The sequence below is a fragment of the Thalassophryne amazonica genome, chromosome 23 (assembly GCF_902500255.1).
Source record: "Thalassophryne amazonica chromosome 23, fThaAma1.1, whole genome shotgun sequence".
Taxonomy (NCBI): Eukaryota; Metazoa; Chordata; class Actinopteri; order Batrachoidiformes; family Batrachoididae; genus Thalassophryne; species Thalassophryne amazonica.
Window position 1 is genome coordinate 16,244,194 of NC_047125.1, and position 18,131 is coordinate 16,262,324.

General features: G+C 40.7%; 1 protein-coding gene across 14 annotated transcripts in view; it reads right to left on the reverse strand.

Moving 5' to 3' along the window:
- LOC117505291 (adhesion G protein-coupled receptor L3-like) overlaps window positions 1-18,131 on the reverse strand; it is a 397,273-nt gene that overhangs the window by 340,905 nt on the left and 38,237 nt on the right. For all 14 annotated transcript variants that reach the window (XM_034164911.1, XM_034164909.1, XM_034164919.1 and 11 more), the window contains exon 2: window positions 2,621-2,834. In XM_034164911.1, the coding sequence (XP_034020802.1) occupies window positions 2,621-2,834 (214 nt within the window). The remainder of the gene's footprint in view (window positions 1-2,620; window positions 2,835-18,131) is intronic.

The following is an 18,131-nucleotide window of genomic DNA, read 5'->3' on the forward strand; positions in this document are numbered from 1 at the left end:
AATAATTGATAATCTAATTATTAGCAATTTGGAATGCATGCTGAATGGCCTTAAACAGAGGAGATGCTAATGCTATTAACATACATGTCATCATTTCTTGAGTTGTGGAAGAACAAATTAGTTCCCAAACAACAAATTTGTTAGTGGTCACATGCAGCTGTCCAAATTGTTAAGAAAATAGTTTGAATTGGAAAATGAATGGTGCTAATTTAGCCAGATTCACAACATGGCTAATGTTAGGCCCCTTCACACATAACAGGAAAGATGCAGAAACCGGTAGAAAATCCGCAAACCAAAAACGAAATGGGGAACCACGTAACATTCCACCTGCTGTCGGGAGGGACGCATGGTTGGACGAAACTGTCGCAGCGGTATTGTGCATGCTTGTGCTGGCGCACACGAACACAGTGCGAGCAGCTGGAACGTGCTGCACCACATCGCGGAGCCCCTCCAGAAGCTGAAAGGCAAAAAAAGAAAAAATGCTTAAAAAGGTGCCCCCCTCCCCCCCAGAAGCTGAAAGGATTTAGTCATGCTAATGCTCCCCTGAAGCATTTGCTCAAAAAAGTGTGAAGGACTTGAATGGCATGGTGAGATACTGAAGAGCTTCACTCATTCATGTCTGCGACATACACATTAATAATGAGGCCTGTCAGTAGTCAAATGTTGTCTTTCCATACCAATGCCTGTTACAAATAGTGGTACATTCCACATCTAGAAGTCCATTTATTAGCGGGAACTTTCAGTACAATATGTATAGCCACAAAAAATGTTTTCAGATGAACAGACAGACAAAGTAATGGGCTGAAGGATGGATGCAAAGCTTTCGTACCCCACTGGAGGATCTCATAAGAGACAAAGTAGCAACAAGGAAGGCCAATCATTGTCTCCCAGTACATACAACAGACACAAACTCCAATTACTGGATTAATTGAGTTAGTGAGGAGCATGTTAATGCTTGAATAATGCCGCTTCATTGCTGGGATTATTTCCATCATTTGGATCATGGGTGTGGATGTACTGCAATGTGAAAAGTCAGAGAAAAAAGTTAAGGAATTACAAGATAGGAAGGTAGTAACATCTGACTGCTTGTATCTACCCAATCCAGATTATAAACCTAAAGAACTACTGTGAACAACCCTATTTGTCAAATTGTAACCTTGTTCCTCTTTTCTTTCCAAATCACACGAGAAACTAAACACACAGTATCAATGCCAAATCTATGCAACCTGTCTTAAATTTCTGACTTATCGCAACTCTTTGAGGCTTCCTTTCTTCAATTGGCTGTTTGTTTTCATATCCTTTCCTTGAAACCGTAATGAGCTAAGCTGCGGGTGTCTTGTGACAGATCTGACAGCTCAACAATGAATACTCGGGAATTGGCTTTCGATTGGTGCGCCAACCTTCATGTGCCAATATGAGGGACGGCACCCTCTTACCTGTTCTCCAATTATTTGCCTTGCCCGTCTAGTCTCGATTCATGCCGTCCACACTTTCTCTCCGCTAAACCACTTCCTCTCGTGTGATGAGGAGTTGCGACCTCACTTGGATTGTGGTTACCTTCTGACACCACTGAAATGCTCCCGGAAGCAACAAGATGCTTAAAAGATATGCTGCTCCTGGTACTTTGTGCTGGATTTCTGTTCTCAACAGAACAAGACCAGTTGATTCTTTCCTGCATGGATTTTCAGTCTGAGTGGGCGGCGGGAGAACAAGGAGGCTACAGGGGCCATCAATTATCTGACAACACGTTTTCAAACTACCCGCTTTTTGCCATCAGCTGCTATTCATGCAGCTGATAATTTGAACTCTATGGTGCCGAACTAAAAAGCCGAGAGAAATTGTTTGATAATGACCAAAGATCCATTACTATCAGCAAAAGGTTACATACAACTTGGAACCAATGCTTTGGAAAAAAGGCGGGCCAACTTTAAACTTTCGGAATAAAAACATAAAAATGGGTAGCAAAACTTGTTAAAGTCCATATTTGCGAGATCTTGGGTGGTGTCTTGACCTCAAAAGCAAGAATAACCAGGCTTAGAAAGATATCCTACCGACAAGACTTCATTTTTCTCTAAGTGCTACAATAAGTCAACAAAACAGCCATGATGGACTGCACATATATTTTCTCTGCTTCAGCCTTAAGCTCAACATTTTTTCCAATCCGCATACTTGGTTAAACCCTGAAACCTGTGTATATATTAGCTTAATGTTAGCAATCAATTATGGCCAAAAGCCAAAGCACAGCAAGACTACATTCTGTCTGCCGTGACAAATCGGTATCCATGTTCCAGTTGCTACACAAGCAGGGTCATAACTCTGAAAACTCACATCTGGCAGCAAATTTTTATCCTGACGATTAACTGATAATGTGTTCAAATTATTTCAAATGAACAATCATTTGCGCCGCAGCACCTTGATGGCTGGTATTGATTACGAGCCAGGTGTAGAAAGGTTTAAATACTCATGTGCCAGTGGTTCACTGGAAGTCATCCAGATACTGTACTCTCTTCTAAATGCAAATATCCATATTCCCTTATGATAACTGGCGTGACAAAATTAGTTATTTGCTGCCATGGTCAATTAGCAAATAATAGAGCTGTGGTGGTCCGAAGGCTTTTACCTTTGAGACATGATCTTGTATGCGTCTGGCAGATAACATCGGGTATTCTCCATCTGGGCTGGATCTGCATCGCATATCTTGTCATCGGTGCGCCCGTAGTTGGCGCTCTCGATCATGATGACATCGGTGCCCGGACAGCGTAGCTCAATAGGGTAGCTCTCACATGACAGCTCCCTCCTCACCACTGCCATGGGGATTGGCGCTCGACTAAAGGCTGCAAAGACATGAAAACATATATATATATATTCGTCTTGCTTCTTTTATGCACTTGTCTCAAACACCACTCAAAATGTAACTTCACAGGAATAGAGCGTTAGAGCTGGGTGATACAATAAAACCTCGACTTGACTTCTACTGCTAAAAACTAGCTTAAAATGTGTGGTAGCCGTTGATATGACATGCAATTTTTGGCAGGCCGAAATTCTATTTTACAAGAAATGAGCAACGAGTGAAGCTAACCAACTATGATGCTAACCATTGGTGAAGCTCTATGTCAACCTAATGGTTAATCTATGCTTAAACTAAATGCTAACATTCATTCATAATATAGGTTTAAGGATATGATTCCTTCTTTATGTTCTCCAATACCATATACCAACACAGGGAAGAGTAGCTACCTAAACTCTGTGAGTGAGATACATTATCTCGTCAATAGTTGTACATCCTCATTGAGGACAACTTTGAAAAAGAGAGCCTTAAATCAGAAGTGCCTGGCTCCGTGGTATAACTCACAAACTCGCAGCTTAAAGCAGATAACCCGTAAGTTGGAGAGGGAAATGGCGTCTCACTAATTAGAAGATCTTCACTTAGCCTGGAAAAAGAGTCTGTTGCTCTATAAAAAAGCCCTCCGTAAAGCTAGGACATCTTACTACTCATCACTGATTGAAGAAAATAAGAACAACCCCAGGTTTCTTTTCAGCACTGTAGCCAGGCTGACAAAGAGTCAGAGCTCTAATGAGCCGAGTATTCCTTTAACTTTAACTAGTAATGACTTCATCACTTTCTTTGCTAATAAAATTTTAACTATTAGAGAAAAAAATTACTCATAACCATCCAAAGACATATCATTATCTTTGGCTGCTTTCAGTGATGCAGGTATTTGGTTAGACTCTTTCTCTCCTGATGAGTTATTTTCATTAGTTACTTCCTCCAAACCATCATCATGTCTATTACACCCCATTCCTACCAGGCTGCTCAAGGAAGCCCTACCATTAATTAATGCTTCGATCTTAAATATGATCAATCTATCTTTATTAGTTGGCTATGTACCACAGGCTTTTAAGGTGGCAGTAATTAAACCATTACTTAAAAAGCCATCACTTGACCCAGCTATCTTAGCTAATTATAGGCCAATCTCCAACCTTCCTTTTCTCTCAAAAATTCTTGAAAGGGTAGTTGTAAAACAGCTAACTGATCATCTGCAGAGGAATGGTCTATTTGAAGAGTTTCAGTCACGTTTTAGAATTCAGCATAGTACAGAAACAGCATTAGTGAAGGTTACAAATGATCTTCTTATGGCCTCAGACAGTGGACTCATCTCTGTGCTTGTTCTGTTAGACCTCAATGCTGCTTTTGATACTGTTGACCATAAAATTTATTACAGAGATTAGAGCATGCCATAGGTATTAAAGGCACTGCGCTGCGGTGGTTTGAATCATATTTGTCTAATAGATTACAGTTTGTTCATGTAAATGGGGAATCTTCTTCACAGACTAAAGTTAATTATGGAGTTCCACAAGGTTCTGTGCTAGGACCAATTTTATTCACTTTATACATGCTTCCCTTGGGCAGTATTATTAGACGGTATTGCTTAAATTTTCATTGTTACGCAGATGATACCCAGCTTTATCTATCCATGAAGCCAGAGGATACACACCAATTAGCTAAACTGCAGGATTGTCTTACAGACATAAAGACATGGATGACCTCTAAAGTCCTGCTTTTAAACTCAGATAAAACTGAAGTTATTGTACTTGGCCCCACAAATCTTAGAAGCATGGTGTCTAACCAGATCGTTACTCTGGATGGCATTTCCCTGATCTCTAGTAATACTGTGAGAAATCTTGGAGTTATTTTTGATCAGGATATGTCATTCAAAGCGCATATTAAACAAATATGTAGGACTGCCTTTTTGCATTTACGCAATATCTCTAAAATCAGAAAGGTCTTGTCTCAGAGTGATGCTGAAAAACTAATTCATGCATTTATTTCCTCTAGGCTGGACTATTGTAATTCATTATTATCAGGTTGTCCTAAAAGTTCCCTAAAAAGCCTTCAGTTGGTTCAGAATGCTGCAGCTAGAGTACTGACGGGGACTAGCAGGAGAGAGCATATCTCACCCGTGTTGGCCTCTCTTCATTGGCTTCCTGTTAATTCTAGAACAGAATTTAAAATTCTTCTTCTTACTTATAAGGTTTTGAATAATCAGGTCCCATCCTATCTTAGGGACCTCGTAGTACCATATTACCCCATTAGAGCGCTTCGCTCTCAGACTGCGGGCTTACTTGTAGTTCCTAGGGTTTGTAAGAGTAGAATGGGAGGCAGAGCCTTTAGCTTTCAGGCTCCTCTCCTGTGGAACCAGCTCCCAATTCAGATCAGGGAGACAGATACCCTCTCTACTTTTAAGATTAGGCTTAAAACTTTCCTTTTCGCTAAGGCTTATAGTTAGGGCTGGATCGGGTGACCCTGGACCATCCCTTGGTTATGTTGCTTTAGACGTAGACTGTGGGGGGGTTCCCATGATGCACTGTTTCTTCTTTTTTTGCTCCGTATGCATCACTCTGCATTTAATCATTAGTGATCGATCTCTGCCCCCCTTCTCGGCATGTCTTTTTCCTGGTTCTTCCCTCAGCCCCAACCAGTCTCAGCAGAAGACTGCCCCTCCCTGAGCCTGGTTCTGCTGGAGGTTTCTTCCTGTTAAAAGGGAGTTTTTCCTTCCCACTGTGGCCAAGTGCTTGCTCATAAGGTGTCGTTTTGACCGTTGGGGTTTTTCATGGTTATTGTATGGCCTTGCCTTGCAATATGGAGCGCCTTGGGGCAACTGTTTGTTGTGATCTGGCGCTATATAAGAAAAAAGTTGATTGATTGATTGATTTATCTAATAGATTACAATTTGTTCATGTAAATGGGGAATCTTCTTCACAGACTAAGGTTAATTATGGCGTTCCACAAGGTTATGTGCTAGGACCAATTTTATTCACTTTATACATGCTTCCCTTAGGCAGTATTATTAGACAGCATTGCTTAAATTTTCATTGTTACGCAGATGATACCCAGCTTTATCTATCCATGAAGCCAGAGGACACACACCAATTACCTAAACTGCAGGATTGTCTTACAGACATAAAGACATGGATGACCTCTAATTTCCTGCTTTTAAACTCAGATAAAACTGAAGTTATTGTACTTGGCCCCACAAATCTAAGAAACATGGTGTCTAACCAGATCCTTACTCTGGATGGCATTACCCTGACCTCTATAATACTGTGAGAAATCTTGGAGTCATTTTTGATCAGAATATGTCATTCAATGCGCATATTAAACAAATATGTAGGACTGCTTTTTTGCATTTGCGCAATATCTCTAAAATTAGAAAGGTCTTGTCTCAGAGTGATGCTGAAAAACTAATTCATGCATTTATTTCCTCTAGGCTGGACTATTGTAATTCATTATTATCAGGTTGTCCTAAAAGTTCCCTGAAAAGCCTTCAGTTAATTCAAATGCTGCAGCTAGAGTACTGACGGGGACTAGAAGGAGAGAGCATATCTCACCCATATTGGCATCTCTTCACAGGCTTCCTGTTAATTCTAGAACAGAATTTAAAATTCTTCTTCTTACTTATAAGGTTTTGAATAATCAGGTCCCATCTTATCTTAGGGAGCTCTTAGTACCATATCACCCCAATAGAGCGCTCTCAGACTGCAGGCTTACTTGTAGTTCCTAGGGTTTGTAAGAGTAGAACGGGAGGCAGAGCATTCAGCTTTCAGGCTCCTCTCCTCTGGAACCAGCTCCCAATTCAGATCAGGGAGACAGACACCCTCTCTACTTTTAAGATTAGGCTTAAAACTTTCCTTTTTGCTAAAGCTTATAGTTAGGGCTGGATCAGGTGACCCTGAACCATCCCTTAGTTATGCTGCTATAGACTTAGACTGCTGGGGGGTTCCCATGATGCACTGAGTGTTTCTTTCTCTTTTTGCTCTGTATGCACCACTCTGCATTTAATCATTGGTAATTGATCTCTGCTCTCTTCCGCAGCATGTCTTTTTCCTGGTTCTTTCCATCAGCCCCAACCAGTCCCAGCAGAAGACCGCCCCTCCCTGAGCCTGGTTCTGCTGGAGGTTTCTTCCTGTTAAAAGGGAGTTTTTCCTTCCCACTGTCGCCAAGTGCTTGCTCACAGGGGGTCATTTTGACCGTTGGAGTTTTTCCATAATTATTGTATGGCTTTGTCTTATAATATAAAGCGCCTTGGGGCAACTGTTTGTTGCGATTTGGCACTATATAAATAAAACAGATTTGATTCAAACCACAGTTAGCTAGCATGAATGGTTAGATACAAATAAGTGATTGTCTTGTAGAGTAGTGTCACCAGCAGTTAGCGTCAGCCATTATTAGCATATGTTTTAATATATCTGCTCAGTAGCCAAACACACTATGTGAATGTAAAAAGTTGTAGATGCCAAACATGGAAATTTCCTAGTTCTATGCATTGGATAGAATCCCATCTATGCTATCACTGGCCTTCAAATTTTAAAAGACAAATGCACTTGAGAGATTCACACACCTGCCAACAGAATCAAAAACACAAAACCAATTGGTAGCCATGCTAAGCTAACTAAAACAGATCATGTTGTTTCTGTACATATTACCTAAGTATTGTCTGTGCGCCGTTTTGTGCACTTTTCCTGGTGCTATAAAACTAAAAACACCACCAGTTGAAGAGAAGTGATGTGAAATGCACGGTTTCAACCATGTGTACAATCCATCTTAAAAACAGAACATTCAGATTTGTTTCATGGTGGAAGGAAATCATTCACAGTGAGAAAAGATTAAAATTTTACCAGAGAGTTTTCTTAAAGCCAAAAATACATTGTTGGAATTAAACGGAGAAGGAGGCTGGATTTACATAGATGCCACTCAAGCAGTGGTGGGCACAGTTCAGCTAATCCAATAGCCGCTATTTATCAAAGCTAATGTTTTTGCTATCAGATTAGCTTTTCAGATAAGTTTTAAAACAATCATCGGACCAATTATCTTCCAATAAATTTAGTTCTGATAACTTCCAGTCCAATAACGGTCAAAAATGTTTGTAAACCCTAAAAGCAAACATTTTAGTCTGTTTGTTGTGTTTTCAGCAGACTGTCTGTCGCTTGCTGATGATATCATCTTTAAGCACAAAACGTGATTGGCTGCTCGACGCAGGGAGCATTGTGGGTAGTGTAGTTCAGGTTCACTTTGGACGTTACAGTGACTCGTCCACTCGACACAAAAACAAAACAGAATAATTTTAACATTATTTTATTTTATTTCTTTGTGGCTGTAATTTAATCACCAAGACTCGGTGTGGGAGAGGAGCTCTCACAGCGCAGCTGTGTGTACAGTGGGACTTTTCTTCACGTTTAGACACTGTTTTGGATTTTTTTTTTTAAAGGACGCTTTATGTGGATTATTATTCATATGACTCTCACAGGTAAGAATTTATATTTGCTATGTGTATTTTATTCTGCCAATCAATGCATTAATGGATGTATTTCGGTTGTTTAAGCTGCAGGGTTCAAAGCGTGTGAAAAAAGCGGTAGCTTTTAGCTCATAAATGATGGTGTATCTAATACCGAGATAAACTGTGACTTCTAATACTGCATTTTACTGCTTTTGAAAGATGATGACAGTGTTTGGGGGTTTATTTTTTTATTTTATTCATTTTCCGCATGTTCTTTGTGTTTGTGATCCTTGAATTTACCCAGCAGCCCCTGTGGCGCTTAAATTGAAACTGGTTTATCAGAAGCTGACAGTGTAATCTGATGTGGCCGCGTCCAAACCAATATTAATAGTTATCGGTTATCTGTAATAAAGATCATTTTTATAGCAGTTTATCAGTTTATCATCATAAAAGATAACTTTTCAGTTATCTGATTAATGGTTATCGAAGCTAACTTTGTGGTTAGCAGTGCCCACCACTGCACTCAAGACACAAATACCAGGAACACCACTGGGCAGACACGCGATGAACCTCCTGCAACATCTACTCCTGGAATTTTTTTGAAGCATCTTGAAGGACAGAAAGGCGGCGTGTAGGTCCACTTCAAGAGGTTTTACAGCTTGAGTGTGTGAAAAAAAAAAAACAGTTCAGCAGCTGTGCCGCTGGAGTTAGTGCAAACCGGTAACAGAATAAAGAGTATATTCCCATAAGAAGACATTGCAGAAGAACAGACGGGAGGACCTATAATCAAAATGTCTGACACTGAGTCACAAAAGAGGTTGTCCCCCCTGGTCAAGAGAGAGTGGGCGGACAGGACGAAGGATGTTCAGAGTGGGAGGATGAGCAGTACCACATGGGGCTTTGAGAGGCCAGAAGTTGTGGAAAGAGATGGAGAGATTGACACAGACCAAACATAAGGAAATAGATGCGTTGTTTGACTTTGGCTTGCAGAAAATAAACACTCATTACAGGGGCACTCGACTGAGAAATTAGAGCCAGACAGAAACACAGACAAAGAAAAGAGATCAGAGCATGTCTGTGCAAATTGCTACAATACCCTCAAGACGAGCATCCATAAATCATAAGAATGACATCACTCTTTGTATTTTTAGGCAACAACACGGAGACAGGAGGCGGACAATCAAAAGGTGCTCGCCACCTCCAGCCAAAAAAGAAAATCTGTTTGGAAAAAAAAAAAAAAAAAATCTGCCACTCACTGCAGAGCCAAACTGCGAGGAGGCTAGTGGGACCAAGCGGCGGTCTGGTGGTTCTCGTTTTCCCTCGATTTGACACAGGCGCCCACGCACACGTCTGTGTGGGCATCCGCACCCGTGCACAGGCAGGCATGTGCACAACAGACTGGGAGAGCGCTGTGTTTACAGCAAGAAGTAAAAAATGAGCAAGAAACGTAAACACTGGCCTGGGCGATTGTTGGAGGGCTGTGGTGGTTATAGATTTCTATAAACATACTTTTCGATGAGCATCTGAGCTACGCGACTTATGTACAAGGGCGATTCCAGGTATAGTGTACATGGAATTGCCTGGAAATGACCAGAGAAAAGTCAAACATGAAATAGCAAACCAAAATTTTGTGATTGTAAATATTGTTTTTTATCTAGAGTTAAGGTAAAAAGTTTCTAAATTTGTCCTGATTCAATCACAGGAATTAGTATTGGCCTGATCAGTGCATTTTATTGATTGATCTAAATAAATGCATTGAACACTAGTCTCACAAAGATTACTCTGAGGCCCATCTTAGGAGTCCACTGCTCTCAGTGCATTTAAAAAAGTATAATTATCTTCTCCTTTGCTCAAAATATGTACCAAGTCTGTTTCTGATGGATGGCTCGTGTGATACACCTTTTAACGTTCAATGAGGTAGCATATTCCACAGGAATACATTTTTTTCCCCTCTGTCATCTCGTCTGTGCTATCCACCTGCCAACAAACCATTTCACATTGTACAGACTTGCATACTGAAGGTCAAAGGGTCAGGAGGCTGACAAATCATGATTTTGTTGTCAGTTTCACAAATCATGATTCAAACAACCACAATCCCTTTAGTCTGCAGTAAATCATTTAATAAGCAGCAGTGGCCTTGGTGGCAACCACGCTTATGAATTGGAACTGAACAAATCTGATAAGCTTATTTCATGCTGCATGCAACTTTGAAACCACATATATATATACTGAGAGATAGATGGAGAGAGAAGGCATAAGTCTTACATGGGAACATTCATACAGAATGATTTCGGCAGTTGTGTGGACTTGTGTAGTATTATTTGAGTTGCCCAAAGTTGCCCAAAAGTTTAAAGTACCACGCCGCAGTGGACTTAGAAAAAAGAGTGACTCAACCAAATGTAATGCTTTTAATGCACAAAATGCCTGGTGCTTATTTAAGGCAGGTCTTTATTTTTTTCAGATGAAGTTTTGACCACATCATTAAATGAGGCATGCCCCAATTCAAGGCCAGGATTTTGTTCATTTTGTACGTGTAGTGGATTTTATCCATTTTATACTGACAGCAGATTTCGATTATAACAGACAAAATCTGCTGGTCCACCTGAATCCATTATATGTTATTTTTACTGTATATACGAGGTCTGTCCATAAAGTATCGTATCTTTTTATTTTTTTCAAAAACTATATGGATTTCATTCATATGTTTTTACGTCAGACATGCTTGAACCCTCGTGCGCATGTGTGAGTTTTTCCACGCCTGTCTGTGACGTCATTCGCCTGTGAGCACACCTTGTGGAAGGAGTGGTCCCGCCCCCTCGTCGGATTTTCATTGTCTGGAAATGGCGGAATGAAAAGGACTTTTTTTTCCATCAGAATTTTTTCAGAAGCTGTTAGAGACTGGCACCTGGAAACTATTCGAAAAATTTATCTGGCTTTCAGTGAAAATTTTACGGGCTTCACAGAGAATAAGGACTTTAACTATAGGGTTAAGGACCCCTTTAAGGACGGTCGGTGCGCCGCGCTGCGAGCTGCGACGATGCGGCACAAACCACTGGATCATTTCTAAGCTGATGGCTCTGTGGATACGAGACCGTCGTGTGCTCTTTCTCTGGTTATCACAAGACCTGGACATCAGCCATTTTCCGGCAGATTTCACTTTTAACAAGAGATTTTGTCATGGAAAGCCGCGCGGAGGCTTCGCGCGTCACGACCGATTCGCTGATGAAGCGAGACAAAGGAACACCTCCGTTTCGGAGTGTTAGAGGACAAGTTGGGACATGTCCAGCTCTCCACAAGTTCTTTTATACTCACTCAACTGGTAAGCACTGAAAGCCGAGATAGACATGTCCAAACTTGTCCTCTAACACTCCGAAACGGAGGTGTTCCTTTGTCTCGCTTCATCAGCGAATCGGTCGTGACGCGCGAAGCCTCCGTGCGGCTTTCCATGACAAAATCTCTTGTTAAAAGTGAAATCTGCCGGAAAATGGCTGATGTCCAGCTCTTGTGATAACCAGAGAAAGAGCACACGACGGTCTCGTATCCACAGAGCCATCAGCTTAGAAATGATCCAGTGGTTTGTGCCGCATCGTCGCAGCTCGCAGCGCGGCGCACCGACCGTCCTTAAAGGGGTCCTTAACCCTGTAGTTAAAGTCCTTATTCTCTGTGAAGCCCATAAAATTGTCACTGAAAGCCAGATACATTTTTTGAATGGTTTCCAGGTGCCAGTCTCTAACAGCTTCTGAAAAAATTCTGATGGAAAAAAAGTCCTTTTCATTCCGCCATTTCCAGACAATGAAAATCCGACGAGGGGGCGGGACCACTCCTTCCACAAGGCGTGCTCACAGGCGAATGACGTCACTGACAGGCGTGGAAAAACTCACACATGCGCACGAGGGTTCAAGCATGTCTGACGTAAAAACATATGAATGAAATCCATATAGTTTTTGAAAAAAATAAAAAGGTACGATACTTTATGGACAGACCTCGTATGTTGACAGAATAACTCAAATAATGGAAGCAAAAACAAAAGTGTTGCGTTTATGTTTATGTGTTGCATTTTTGTTCAGTATATATATATATATATATATATATATACACACACTCACACACACAGTGATGGGCACAGCTAACCAAGATGTTAGCTTCAATAACCACTAATCAGCTAACTGAAAAATTAGCTTTTACAGCGGTTAACCGATAAACCACCCCAAAAATTTATCGGAATCTAAAGCAAACCGCTAACTGATAACTTTCAGTATTGTCTCCGGTACACTCTCAGCTACTGACAAGCTGATTTTGAGTTTAAACACTGTTAACGCTTCTGAGAGAATCACAGGTGATCACAAACCTAAACACAGCCAATGAGTCAGCACTTTTGTCTTTGTGTGCCCCGCCCACTGCTGTCGGGAAGCGTCATTATCCTTCATAGCATACAGTGGTCCAGCCATGAAGCAGATGTCTTGAAAAGGAAAGCAGATTTGACTTATGATTTTGATTTATAAACCAAATGAATCCGGATAGTTTAACTACATTAATGTCAAGTCTGTCATTTGTACAAAGTGAAAATATAACACATATGTTTTAATTTTAAAATAATGCACTAATTCTGAAGTTTTGAATATATTAACACACACAGATGCCAAACTGCATTATGGGTAAACTGAGCCTCAATTTCAATTCAGTTTATTCACTTTATATAATGCCAAATCACAACAGAGTCACCTCAAGGCGCTTCACACAAAACATTTCAGAAAACAAAATGAAATGAATTAAAAGATTACAAAGCATAGTAACATAATATGCCATCCAGTAGATGAAAATGTAAAGAACATTGCTATCTACTGGATGGCAGTGTGAATAACGCCCGGTTATATCACATGGTTGTTGCTGCCTGGCTGAATCCCAACTTAAACAGAATTTTCAGTGTTGCAAAAGCCTTTTTTTAATAAATGAAAAAAAATACATATTATACAAACACACATTTATTTGTGAAAACCAACACACACGTTAAGTTTTGTGTTGGTCAAATGAATCAACCAATTGGTGATCGCAAGCTCGGTTTACCCATAATGCAGTATGGCATCTGTGTGTGTGTGTGTTAATATGTTCAAAGCTTCAGAATTAGTGCATTATTTTAAAATTAAAAGATATGTGTTATATTTTCACTTTGTACAAATGACACAGTTGACATTCATGTCATTAAACTATCCAGATTAATTTGGTTTATAAATCAAAACCAAAAGTCAAACCTGCTTTCCTTTTGAGGACTTTGGCCTCACGGCTGGACCGCTGTATGCTGTAAAGGGAAATGACTTTTGTTTTTTTGTGGCAGTCTGGCAGCCAGGCCCCTTCTGCTGGGGTAGAGTTGAGCTCAGCTCCTCTTAGCTGTGTCATTGCTGCAAAATACATAGGAGACAGGAGCCAACAGTTACTAGGTAAAAAAAAAAAAAACGTTAGCAGTTTATTGGAAGCTAATTGGTACACTGATGGTTTTTGAAGTTAGCTGAAATGCTAATCTGCTAACACAAAGTAAGCTTCGATAATTAGTGATTAGCAGATTAGTGGAACTGTGCCCACCACTGCATATATATATATATATATACACACACACACACACACACACACACACACTTCAACATCTAGCCAGCAAGAGATGTGGGTACAGTTTCTAAAACGCCATCATAAAAACAGTCACATTGACTAAGGGAGTTTTACTCTCAATCCCTCATAATCGCCTTAAACTCCCCCAGAGGGCTCAGTTCTGACGATTTAAGTTTAGTCTGTTAGTTCTTCCATGTGGAAGGAGCAGCATATTTAAAAGCTTTTTTTCCCCAAGTTCTGTTCTCACTCTTGGGACCACCATCTGTAGAATAGGCCATATTGACGTTGACTACACATAGAGGTAGACCGATAAAGAAGAACTCTGCCAAGAATAGTTTTACATATAAAGATCAACCAATGAGAGAACCTGCGTACATAGAGGGATGGCCAGTTAGCGATAGCATACAAAATACAATGATGTGTGCGATATCCACAACAAGTAATAAAACGGAGAGCACAGTGCTACACAGCATAGTGGTAAAATTGCTGATATCAAGTACTGTTGTGCCTTGAGGGAGAAACAAATCCGAAGACTCATCTATCTATTCATTCAGTCATTGTATTTTCAAGGGAACAACCTTGGGTTTATGCAAATTCTAGCAACAAGGACAAAGAACCAAAATTGGCTGAAAAAACAAACAACAACAACAAAAAAAAAAACAGCCATGCGACCTTTGTGTGACTAATGTATAGCACACGTATTCTGGATTTATCGCAGATTTTCAATTCAAAACCTTAATGGTGGTCAGATGTTACCACCATCCATCCACCTTTCCATTTCCAGAAAAGTAAGACATCTTTAAGCTGGAGCCGAAAAGAGCAACTATAACATAACGGTGTAACGGTGCAATTTCCCATAAGGTTTCCAAATGTTGTCCAGGTAACATTTCTGTACATTTTCCCCAATAATAATTGACAGAAAAAAAACCCACAGTGACACATATTGAGGTGAAACAACATAAAAGCCTCCTATTATCGTGTCATTTTATGTTCTTCTTTCCCATCCCAAACACAGTAAGACACACTTGTCATTGAAACATCACAGACGGGAATAATTGCATTAATTTTGGTGATGAAAGCCATCAATTATCTTCCTCTTATTGGGCCGATTAATTTCGCCTACCCGAAAAGTGCTGGTCTGGATGACACCGAAATTCTTCCAACCTGACAAAAGCAGAAAAAATGGCCGAATTGAGCAGGTGCACTTCGATAAATGACAAAAGAGCAACTGAGTCAAAGTGAAAGAGACCAATCTCGCATTGCTTATCGATCTTCACCCTTTTGCAAGCAGTTTCTTTTCTTTGGGAGCGGCCACCTGGAGCGCTGAAAACATAAAAATTGGCTGTATTGTCGAAGCGCACACCCTTAGTTGTGAGTCATTTAATTGCCATGATATGCTATTCAATCGAAAAGCCTGCCAAAGATGTAAACTGAATATTTATTTGTAACCCCGTGAGGGCAGGAGCACAATTTCCATGCCCAAAGAAGTACTAAAAAGGGAGTACGAGAATAGTCTGTGCAATGCCATCAACATGGGCAACGGCACCGGCAATCCCCTAATGTAAGTAAGGAAATGCATGCCAGTGGTGTCTTGGATTACCAAGCGAGTCAACAACTGTAAGTGTAATTACATTTGTGCCCGGAGGCGGTGACTGATAGGGCTCATTTTCCTCGGGTGCGTGAGCCAACATCCTGCCTCGCGTGCATGTACCGCCGCCGACATGGACCACATCATTGATGGAGATATCAAAATCAAAATGGTCTCACTGAAAGTCTTATCTGTGTTCCATTCTCCACGTCTTTCCCTCGATCATAAAGGAGCTGTCTCTTATTTCCTTCGCCAAAGATTCTCATCTGTGGTTGAAAAATAGAATAGTTTCAAAAAGCTACAGGAATCACAAGGGATGGTTTTGTTATTTTGACTCTGGACCAACGTTTTAAATCTTACTACTTACAGGGGTACACAGAAAAATCACAAATTAATACTCATATAATGATGGGGGGTGCAATTACCTGCCAAAAAAGGGCATCAGAAAGGTCATGGAAAACAACAAAAAAAAAAAACAGTCATTTGGAAAATGTCGCTTCGCTGTGGAGCTTTTAAATTGTTGTGACAGCGCAAAAGTGGAAAAATGTGATGTGCCGAAGTGGCAAAGGGAAGCTCGTCTTTGACGTTTGCGACGCATAGCTCAGACCTCTTACCTCATCTAAACCACGAGGCGATAAAGTCCAAGTGGAGCAGAGATACAATGACATTTAAAAGTCATCACGAGGAACAAAGCAGAGGCACTCGTCAGGGTTGGTAGGTGCTGGTTGGGGGGACGCTTGTGTTTAATTTCATCTCCCGAGGAAACGTGTCAGGGAGGAGTTAAGGTCAACTGCCATTCATAATTACAACGGGCCAGTCTTAGCGAGCGGCTGACGCTTGGATAAACAGATGTCAGGAGTGTGTGACGGCTCTCACCAAAACAAACAGATTATTTGCAGCCATTGGCTGAAGAGCCCAACTCAGACATGATGGATAATTCCTCAATATATTTGGTTTCTACTATTAAGCAGCCAAATTCAGGCAAAATGCCAAACATGGTCCTCAAAAAACAGTTTTGTGGGTGGGGTGTGGGGCCCCCAGGCCATTAACGTGGTATAATATTCTCTTCCTTCACGGCAGCATTCTTTCTGCTCGCAGTGACACAAAGCGCAATCTTTTCCCGTTAAAGGGAGGGTGCCTTCAAACGAACTCTGACTTCATTGAATTAATTTAAGATAGATGGGCATAAGACAGAGGATGTCGAGGGAGCTGATTCATCAAATCAAATGTCTCTTTTTCCTCCGAGACTCACCGGATGAGGCCGGCCCACACAGCTGGTGATTAATTAGGGTAGGAATTGAGACGCCGTTATTGGATTGGATTAGACCAATGGGAGCCTGTCGCACCCTCTTCCCCAGTTTGCAACAAATGTCGTTTTCTGCGGGGGTGGAATCGGCGGGGAAGGGGAGGGATTTATCAGCGTGGTGATGGGAAGAAATCTTTGAATTGTGACTCTGAGAAGTATAGCGTTTTAAATAATGCATGAGGGGTTATTTATCTTCAAGTGAGAAACAGTTCAGGCAAATTGTTCCCGAGTAAATTACGTTTACATATGGCCTGCAGCAACCCAACTCTCAAAAGGCTTTTGAACAGAGTGCAAAATTATCCAGGAACTGAACTGTCAAAGGACTGTGCAGATTGAGCATTTAAGGGAACCGCATCAATAAAACAACATTTGCACCCCATTAAACGAATTCTTGGTGTCGATGCAATCACTCTGGCATACGTCACTGAGATGGGACATTAGATGAACTTCCCCAAAAGTTCTGCCATTAACTAAATGAAGATTAAAAAGTGGACTATAACTTTGGAGTTGAAACCTTCGCCACAAGGTATTGATGTCTCTATGGGTTGACTACGGTTGCGATAATGACAAACTTCTCACGTAGGCTTGATGGCTTTTGACACTTTGACCAAGGGTGCCACTAAGCATAATTAGCATTACTCATAGTGACAGAGTCCAGATATTTATCCAGTACACTGAATGAAGGAGCTATTTGTTCTGCTTCTACTCACATTTGCTGACAAACACCGAACGGCATTAAATGGCAAAAGCCACACGCAAATTCCAGGGGAGGGGAATGAGCGATAGTGATTTTGCACAGCGAGCAATGTGCAAATATAACTCTGTCAGCTAAATTACCTCTTAGGGCAAAACCAAAGTGTATGCAGCTTCAACTTCTTGACTGAATATTTCTTTTCAACACTAACCATGTATTGACAAACTCAAAATAAATTGTTGCCAGGCAACAGGGAATATGCAAGCCACAGCAACTTTATATCTTTCTCCTGTTTATGCAAACAACATATGTTCTTTCCCGTCACTTCATAAAAATTTGATTCATAATTTGAACACAAGGGTGAAGTAACTTTCCATCTAGAAAGTACTTTCAGTTAATTAATTACTACTTCAATTCATTAAGTGCAAAGCCATGGCCAGAAAACATAGAGGAAAATAAGAGGCAAGTCTCCTATCAAGGTCTTGCGTTAATAACAACTTTGGTGGTTAAATGACAACTTTACTTACTTAGGTCAAAACTACTCTGTTTCTTAATCACCAATTCCCATCCGTGTTTGTAGAGATGCATACTTTCATAGAGATTACTCAATACTGGCCATGTTCAGAATTAAAAAATATAACAGTCACAAAGCTACTTCGAGAAGCT